Consider the following 9,262-nt stretch of genomic DNA (forward strand, 5'->3'; position numbering starts at 1 on the left):
TTCTCCAGTTTCTCCAGCGCGGTGCAGCCTCACAGCCCACTTTCTCAAGGCCGTGTCCATCTGCCCAGGGTGGCCACCACATCCCTGCTCTCAGGGGCACAAGGACCATCGCACTGTAGGGAAGCTGTAACCTGAGCTTGGGTTTCTCCCAGGCTCCAGGGTGAAATTCTACCTACCCGCCCCGCATTTGGTTCTCCTGTGGAAGGGGGAGGGAGACCATATCTAAGCCTGGATCTGCCCGGCCCAGACTGTTGGGATGGTTTCTGAGCCGGCACCTGGCCTTTGCGTCTCCCACCATCTCATCTTTCAGGCCAGGCTCAAGCCCAGGCTGTTATTGCCAGGCTTAGAGTTTGAGGCTGGGGCTGCCATGAAGGTGTTTCCTCCATCACGTGTGGTTTTAGTGCTGCTGGGTTTGCCTGCTAAGCCCTGGGGAAGGGAAAGGCCCTGCTCAGAAGAAGCAAAAGCAGCAGTCCTCACGAGTGCCACCTCCGAAAGGGCCACCCAGGAGCCGTAGTTTGGGGCACAATGGGGAATCAGTCACCCTTTGGGGATATGGGCGGCCAAGGATGAGAGAGGCTGAGATCCTGCGCAAGAGGATTTCATTTCAGCTGATCTAGGACACGCAGCCTGACTGAGTCCTGCTCGATAGCCTTGGGCTGTGGCTTGGTCTCTCCGGGCTTTGTGGTTCCTCCCTGAAATGAGGCTGATATCCCCCTCCTAAGGGACATGCCGGAAACCTGCAGATGCAGGAACCAATACCGTGCCACCCGCTTCGACTCGGGTTGTGCTGATGCGGACAGGAACGAGCCCAGCCGTGCCAGACCGAGCCCAGCCGTGCCAGACCGAGCCCAGCCGGGCCGAGGCGGGCGGAGCGGAACGGGCCGGGGGCGGAGCGGGGCGGCCTGGAGGAGCGGAGCGGGGGGAGCGGCCGCCGCGCCCCTGCCCGCCCCGGCGCAGCGCAGCATGTTGCAGGCGGCGGTTCGCGTCTCCCGGCTCTGCCGCGGCCCAGCCCGGCTCGGGGCACCGTTCTCGGCCGCCGCCACCTCCCCCATCCCGGCGCCTAACCCGCGGCCCGACATCGCCTGTAACAAGGTAGGGCCGCGCCGGGGGCCGGTCCCGTCCCCGCGGCGGGGAGGGCGCGTCCCCGGGGTGCGGAGCCGGTGCGGGGCTGGGGACACCCCGGGGTAACGCGGAGCCGGGCGGGCGGCGGAGCAGCCGGACATTCGGGCCCGAAACCCGGGACTGCAGGAAACCCACTTGGGAAAAAACAACTGTGGGTGCAGCAGCTGCAGGGAAGCACAGGGCGCGTGTCCTGCTCTGTCCCCATCCCCGACGTTTTGCAGCAAATCGGCGCAAACAATCCAAGGAGAAAACTCTGCGAGAGGATGTGCGGAGGGAGGGAAGGTGCCTGGCTTGGTGCTGGTTATCTGCATGGGTTAGACCCTGTGCCCTGGGGAAAACACCGCCCGATGCCCTGGGCCAGGCGCCGTTGGAGGTCTGGTGTTCCTCTCCCAAGCTGCTCCTTACCAGCAGCTGTGCCACGGCCCTTGGCGAGTGTTCGGCAACCTCTGGGTGAGCGCTGCGATCTTGGCACTGACGCTCTCTTGCCGCGGACCTGGAAAAACAAATTCAGCCTTGCCAGGAGAGTTGGTGAAAAGCTGCTGTTGGCACCTGGTTTGGTTTCAAAATGGTGCATAAGGAGTCTAAAATCAGTTAATCAGGGAAATGCTGCAAAAGCTCTAGTGCTGTGTACAAAATCAACTGTATTGGTTGTGTGTGAAGCGTTTTCCTGCTGTCCAACCTCCCGAGGCTCCCGCTGTCCCTGTGCAGCTCCAGCCAGGCGTCCAGGGAGCTACTGAGATGGGAACCACTTCCTATTCATGTACTGTTTCCTGAGGTGTTAATTCTTTTTATTAACTTGAGGCTGTATCTTTTGTTGTCTACTTTTACACTAAAATATCTCCTTCACGTTGGGGCAGTTTTGGAGCCCACACAAGTTGGGTCTCTTTTAACTAAACAGCCTGTGAAGATGCCATCAAACAACTAAACCTCCTGCTGGTTTTACCTAGGTCTGGCTCTAAGCCTTAAACACTGCTTTACTTTTTTCATTGCAGATTTTCATAAACAATGAATGGCATGATGCCGTCAGTAAGAAAACCTTCCCTACTATCAATCCGGCAACAGGAGAAGTTATCTGCCAGGTTGCTGAGGGCGATAAGGTAAGCATTCTGTTGATGAGATCGGTTCGTTTTCTGCGTGAGCAGGTACATGGGGACTGCAGAAGAACAATCGCCTCTCACCTTGGCAGCTCCTCCGAGTGCCGTGTGTGCAGCAGTAAGCGTCTGACCCACACAAATACCACGTCGAGTGCTGGATGTGCTCCTCCTCAACTGCTGCTTTCCAGAAAAAGCCTCTGGCTTTGCCTCTTAGCAGTGGCAAGCCGGGGCTGGAATGGGTGGAGCGGAATAGATGTGGTGTGCAGTGGAGCTGGGGCAGGCGGGGCTGAAGGCAGACATCTCTGCGGTCCCCTGGGTGCTGTCACCCAGAGTCACGGTGGCAGAGGAGACAAAAGGTCAGGATTCACCTGAACAGCCCCTTTCTGCTGGGGGGAACTATCCCCAGCCCTGGGAATTAAAAAAAGCAAAAGAGATGGTGAAGAATAATGGAATCATCCCGTGCCGTATGCAAGGCCCTCCTGGGAGGCTGGGCAGGGTTGAGGTGTTTCCCAGCAATTCCAGGTTCTTCCTACAGTCTGGAGACTTGTTTGTGTTCCCCACGGGAGGGGTGAGTGAGGGAAACCCTTTGCTCTTTGCTTGTCCGGGGCAGACTGGCTTGTCCTGGCAAGACCATTGCAGTGAGCCAGAGCAGAGAACCGACCAGAAACAAGTTACTGCCCTGAAAGGAGAAAACAATGGATTATTGATATTTGATCAAGGAAAAAAACACCTTCAGACCATGCTGGCGAAATCAAATCCTGAGTGAGTGTCAGAGTTGCTCCTTCCTCACCCTCTTGCCCGAACTCCTCTGCAGGCAGATGTGGACAAGGCCGTTAAGGCCGCCAGGGCCGCTTTCCAGCTGGGCTCGCCTTGGAGAAGGATGGACGCTTCTCATCGGGGGAAGCTGCTGAATCGTCTTGCGGACCTGATCGAGAGGGACCGGGCTTACCTGGCGGTGCGTACCTGCTCTGTGGCTGAGCTCTGCTTCCATTCCTGACTACAAGGGGAGGGAGGCAGAAACGGGGGGATTGTGTCCTTCAGGTGCGATGGGGACTTTAACCACAGCTAAAACTGGGAGAGAGAACTACGAAGGATGGGAAGTTGTTTTGGGAAAATGAAAACAAAACGGCCAACAGGCAGAACTGATCAGAATCATAAACTTGAGAATCAAATCTAAATCTGTATGTGTGACTTTCCCCACCTCACTCTTCAGACAATCTCACTGTGTTTTGCAGGCACTGGAGACTCTGGATAACGGCAAACCGTACTCCATCGCCTACCTGGTGGATCTGGACATGGTGGTCAAGTGTCTCAGGTAGGTGTGGAGGCTCCAGAACAGCACAGTGTTGGTATGAGCTTTACGAAGTGACTAAAGAAAGGAAAGCAACCAGCTGGAGGAAGTCTCTTTTATTTTCTGGTGACAGGAGACTTACTATTTTACATTCAGTGACCAAAACTATATTGCTGCCAGATACTTTGCAGGCTGGTCGGATAAATTCCACGGCAAAACCATCCCGTTAGACGGAGACTTCTTCTGTTACACGAGGCATGAGCCGGTGGGAGTCTGTGGGCAGATAATTCCGGTAAGTAAAATGTATCAGTAGTTCCTGCGGTGTTTCAGGAATTCAGTGTTAGCACAAAGGGTTGTCTGAAAATGCAAGTTATTACCTGTTGCTAACCGCTGCTTCCTCCAGTGATGAGGAAAGTTCTGCTTGCACCAGCTGAGAGGGCTGTCAGTTTTCTCGGGCAGTACAGAACTGTTGCTTTCATGGGCTCTGAGTAAGATTTATTTTGTATCTGCTGGGAAAAAAAAAATTAAACCCCTTCATAGGAGCTGCCTGTCTCAGAACCACAATTAGGTTTAAACTACTACCTAGCATTAAAACCAAAAGTCTGTGTGATGAGGAAATAGAGTTTGTGTGCAAAATTCAGTTTTATGTATATGATCTTTTTTCGGTACCTGGTAGCAAGCATAGCAAGGTGGTTTGTCAACAACAAAGCCATGTGTATGCAGTGATCCGTGGATGCTGTTACCTCTTGGTAGGAGCAGCCAGATTCCAACTGTTGCACACTGCATTTGCATGATTTTCATATTTGCATTGAGCAAGAACTGAATGTAAATGCCTCACAGGTCTGTATGCACTGCTCTGTCATTGCAAACAGGCTTTGTTACAAAATGCCTCAAAAGAGCGTTTAATGGTTAAACTGTCAGTAAAGATTAATTGCAAAAAAGTTAGTTAGGGTTTTGCAGTGGTGCTGAGAGACCTCATGCTTCAGAGTAGGGTTTTCCTGGACAAGGAGGAGGCAGTGCTGGAAAAGGAGCTGCACATTGAAGAGCAGCTGGGGAAGGATCAAAAGCTGCTTCCAGAGCTGCTGCAGCTGATTTGAATGAAGCTCACTGGTCATTTACTATTTAATTGGAAACTTTCAAGTTCAGACTAGCAAATACTTCTTTGTTTTTCAGTGGAACTTCCCACTGTTGATGCAAGCATGGAAACTGGGGCCTGCCCTGGCAACTGGGAACGTGGTTGTGATGAAAGTGGCGGAGCAAACCCCCCTGAGCGCTCTTTACGTGGCTAATTTGGTCAAAGAGGTGAGTGAAAAGGCTGCTGGAGTGCGGCGGGATGCAGCCAAACTGGGGAGCTGCAGCGGGCTTGTGACAGGAACAGAGAAGGGCTGTCTGATCTGAAGAAAGGTGGGATTGCCTTGAGTGTCTTAGTTTTTGATTTAGCAAGAAAAAAAAAAAGCCCTTGTCCTTATAAATGCCTGTGCAGCTGACATAAAGCTTGATTAGGGAAGGACTCTTTGAAGTCAGTTAAATAACTAACTTCAGGGTGACTCCAACTATATAGCTCCAAATTATGCTTAGGGCATGGGGTGGGAAGTTGTCCTGTTTTTTGTGAACTGAACACTAAAACTAAAGAACTGGGAAATTGAAGTGAAGTCGCAAGGGCTCTATTCTTCATGGGAGGCCTCCTGAGGAGTTACCAACAGCCGAGGGGAGGTGAAATTCTTGACTGGTAAAAGGAATTTCTTGCTGCAAACCGTCAGGCTGGATTCCCACCCGGTGTGGTAAACATCGTCCCTGGCTATGGGCCCACGGCCGGCGCTGCCATCTCCTCCCACATGGATGTTGATAAAGTGGCCTTCACCGGCTCCACAGAGGTAAGGGAGGACCTTCCCCTTTCAGCCCTTGGGGTACAGAGAATATCTCATTGCTCTAATACCTTTTGTGTAGAAAATACTGGAGGTGCCTTGCCTTCTACCCTCCTTCTTAAAAAATACAGCTGATTTCAGGGGGTGACATTTATTTTTACTTTACGTAAGACTCTTTAGGTGCTTTCTTCCGAATTCTTCCTATTGTTTTCCTTGAGCTGAGTCTTACTAGAGCTGAAACTCTGGGCAGACCTCAGTTATTCCCTTAAAGTCCTGACAAGGAAGGAATTATGATTAAACCACTGTCTGAGATGTAAAACCAGCCATCCTGCCAGGTGTTGCTGTGTGGAGGAGTTAATTCCAAGTGCTTATTCTTCCCACTGCGCAGGTCGGGCACCTGATCCAGAAGGCAGCAGCAGAGAGTAACCTCAAGAGGGTGACGCTGGAGCTTGGCGGGAAGAGTCCTAACATCATTATGTCCGACGCAGACAGTAAGCACTTGCCAGCCTCAGATTTTATCTGCGCCTTTTCCAGATCTGTTGCTTTTTCTGTACCCAGACCCTCCCCGGCATGGTGGGAGGGTCCGGCTCGGACACCGCCCGGCTGTTCTCCCCGCAAAAGGTCTCTGTGCCTCCCTCTGTAGCTGCCGCATTTGTGTCTCTGCACTGCTTCACTCCCACGTCTTCCTCAGCGCTGTGAAGTTCAGTTATCAACAAATAAGAATTGTTTCAGTATCTTCCTTCAGTCTTAGTTCCCTTTTTTTTTAAATTTCTTTCTCTTAGTGTGTACCGCTCTTTTTTTAGTCTTGAGAAGTTCTGGTTCCCTCATCCCTTGCATATAGACTAATTTTTGGTCTTGATGAGCCAAGACACTGCTTTTATTTGGCAGTAAGGAAGAAAAATCTTCTATATCCAAAATAACTTGTCCATAATACCTGATAATTTCAAATAAGAACTGTGATCTGCCTCAGATATTTTTTTTTTCTCTAGCATGGGGTGCTTTAATAAACCCTCGTACTAATTAAATGTGAATGTAACTTCCGAAGCATGGAAAATGCCTATCAGCTGAGGGGACTGCATGTCACTGATGTTCAGCAGTCTGCATGACAGTTGTTCAAGTTCAAAATAAGTCACTTACTGGCTCTGGTTCCGTTTGCTGATTTGTTTTCTCTCCTCTCCCCGATCTCAGTGGACTGGGCTGTGGACCAAGCCCATTTTGCCCTCTTCTTCAACCAAGGGCAGTGCTGCTGTGCTGGATCCCGAACATACGTCCAGGAGGATATATATCATGAGTTTGTGGAGAGGAGCATTGAGAAGGCCAAGGCCAGGGTGGTTGGAAACCCGTTTGACTTTAAAACTGAACAGGGGCCTCAGGTAAGAGCAGGAAACGTCCTGAACTGTTATCTCATGCAGTTGCTCCAACCTTGAGTTGTTTTGCATCAGTAGATGAGAACAAAAGGGATTTTCGGTCTCTTGATTAACCTCCTTTGAACTGTGCCCGTTATCTCCTTGCCTGTGCAGGAGGGAGAAGTTAATTAACCATTCTGATTACTCCAAAACCTGGCATTTCAAACTGATCATCTCCCTTGGAAGCTGGTGTGGCAGTCTGTTGGAATGAGGAACTGCCAGGGCACAGTCGCAGGCACAGCAGGTTGTAGTCGAGTCCTTTTTTACCCTCAGTAAAGCTCAAGTTGATCTGTGTCCCCGCGGCTCACAGGTAGACGAGGAGCAGTTTAAGAAGATCCTGGGTTACATTAGCACTGGGAAGCGAGAAGGAGCCAAACTGCTGTGTGGTGGCAGCGCCGCTGCAGACAGAGGCTACTTCATCCAGCCAACTGTCTTTGGTGATGTGCAGGACAACATGACGATTGCCAGGGAGGAGGTGAGACCTGCAGTGTCTGTCTGTCTGTCCGCTTCTTACTTCTTCAGCGTTTTGCCCCTCTGATGCAAAAAAACATGGCTCTACAAGCACTGGACGTTCATGAACTGTGAAACTCGCTGCTTCTTAGAAAGTTACCACATCAAACTTCCTTCTAGATTACATCCTGACCTTTTCATAATATGAGAAGTGATACTTTGTCCTGTGTGACTTCTGCTGTATGTACATAACTCCAGCATCAACCACAGCCTCCCTCGTGATCAGTTTTCACAGATTTTTCACATGCTCTGTTTGGATTTTGCAGATATTTGGGCCGGTCATGCAGATTTTGAAATTCAAAACAATCGAGGAAGTCATTGAGAGAGCAAATGACTCCAAGTATGGTCTGGCAGCCGCAGTCTTCACAAAGGATCTTGACAAAGCGAACTATGTGTCCCAGAGCCTGCGAGCTGGAACAGTTTGGTGAGCCGCACCACTTCCCTCTCCCTGAGCTGCTGGAAGCTTCCTTGTGCCCTGCCATTTCTCGTTAAGTTTGCTCTTTTTCCTCTACTTCGGATCCAATTTTAACATGCGCTTCACTGAATGTCAGACCTTCAGTTGTAACACTAACTGTTGGTAAAATTTAGGTATATTAATCTTCCATGGTCCCGCTGTGGATTAACGAAGGGGATGGGGGGAAAAGAAATGCAGTAACACAGCTGGCACTTCCATTAAGCAGTTCTGAAACTACTGGTGTTTAACTCTTGGTTTCCATTTCAGGATAAACTGCTATGATGTGTTTGGTGCGCAAGCCCCGTTTGGCGGCTACAAAGCTTCTGGGAATGGGCGAGAGCTGGGAGAATACGGTCTGGAGGCATATGTAGAGGTGAAAAATGTGAGTATCCCTGCATCCAAGGGCTTCTCCAGATTGTGTTTGTGCCTGTTGGTGCAGTCTGGCCTGGGAGCTGCAAGGGGAGAAGCTTCTGCAGGTACAAACTGGCAGATGAACATCGCTCAAGAGGGGCGATCTGAGTAGTGACCTCCAGGACTTAACGTTGCTCTCAAGTCTATATGCCCTTGGGTGCTGGCGTTGGGCAATCCCGGCACCGCAGGCTGAGTAATTTCCTGTAAAAAGGTGCAGAAGGGCTGTCACACGGACGCTGCTGCCTCTCGGTCTACATATATGCGAACACTATCTCCAGGAAAATAACTCGTGACTTTTCTTTTTTTCTTCTAGGTGACGATCAAAATCCCGCAGAAAAACTCCTAAAGGACAGCAGCCTTTCCGTGCATCTGGAAATGCCTGTGCAGCTTCATGAGATACAAAGCAAGGAAACTTCTGCTTAACACACGCAAAACTTATGTGGAAAACATGTAAGCCTTTGTTAAGTAATGTTTCTTTAGAAGGTGCCTGAAGGAGCTTTTGTTAAAAAAATGTCACTTGGCTTTATCTTTTTAAAATACCAAATACAGTCAATTGAGTACTAATGCGTTACATGGGTGTGTTCTTGTAGCGCCTGTATCTGATGAAAATGCTTTTTTTCAAGGAATCATGCCAGTGCTTGTCTGGTGGGCAGTAGGTTTGATATTAATAATAATTGGTCCCTCTTCTGTGCGCCAAGTGAACTGTTGTGTCACTGAGCCGGAGACCAACCTCTCAGCCTCCGTCTGTGAGGGGAAAGTTCTCGGCTTTTCTCACTGTATCTACTCAAAATAAACCTTCTTGTCTCAGAGACGTTAACCCCACAGTTGTTGGAGCTTGTGTCAGTCAGTGAAGCAGGAGCTCAAGTACATGCAAAAGTTTATTTTCTTCTACACGTCAATTGCTCCGTCTCAAGCAATTTTGAAGAGTCTTGCTGATTTTTTTGCGCCGCCTGCCTTAACGCTGAAGGAAGCCCAATGTCTGCTAACTGTCCCCAGCAAAGCCAGCGGAGGTGGTGGTACCACAACAACAGAGCAGCGGGAGGGGCGCCGAGGGTCCCCCGTGCCTCAGGGAGCGGGTGGGGGCCGCTGTCCCCGGGTGTCAGCTGCAC

General features: G+C 50.5%; 1 protein-coding gene across 1 annotated transcript; it reads left to right on the plus strand.

The window, feature by feature from the left end:
- Positions 1-927: 927 nt before the first annotated feature.
- ALDH2 (aldehyde dehydrogenase 2 family member) lies at positions 928-8,717 on the plus strand. The gene is made up of 13 exons (XM_065646096.1): positions 928-1,092; positions 2,115-2,219; positions 3,031-3,171; positions 3,452-3,531; positions 3,688-3,799; positions 4,681-4,809; positions 5,268-5,381; positions 5,761-5,863; positions 6,561-6,745; positions 7,089-7,253; positions 7,555-7,712; positions 8,010-8,124; positions 8,467-8,717. Exons 1-13 carry the CDS (start codon positions 964-966, stop codon positions 8,497-8,499), a joined length of 1,569 nt encoding a protein of 522 aa, XP_065502168.1. The 5' UTR covers positions 928-963; the 3' UTR covers positions 8,500-8,717.
- The last annotated feature ends 545 nt before the right edge of the window (positions 8,718-9,262 follow it).

The sequence above is a fragment of the Caloenas nicobarica genome, chromosome 16 (assembly GCF_036013445.1).
Source record: "Caloenas nicobarica isolate bCalNic1 chromosome 16, bCalNic1.hap1, whole genome shotgun sequence".
Classification (NCBI taxonomy): Eukaryota; Metazoa; Chordata; class Aves; order Columbiformes; family Columbidae; genus Caloenas; species Caloenas nicobarica.

Excerpts from the sequence above, each read along its gene's own strand:
- ALDH2 (XM_065646096.1), top strand. The coding sequence starts at position 964 with ATGTTGCAGGCGGCGGTTCGCGTCTCCCGGCTCTGCCGCGGCCCAGCC. Across the intron at positions 3,532-3,687 it reads ATGGTGGTCAAGTGTCTCAG|ATACTTTGCAGGCTGGTCGG; the intron begins GTAGGTGTGGAG and ends TATTGCTGCCAG. Across the intron at positions 7,254-7,554 it reads TGACGATTGCCAGGGAGGAG|ATATTTGGGCCGGTCATGCA; the intron begins GTGAGACCTGCA and ends TGGATTTTGCAG.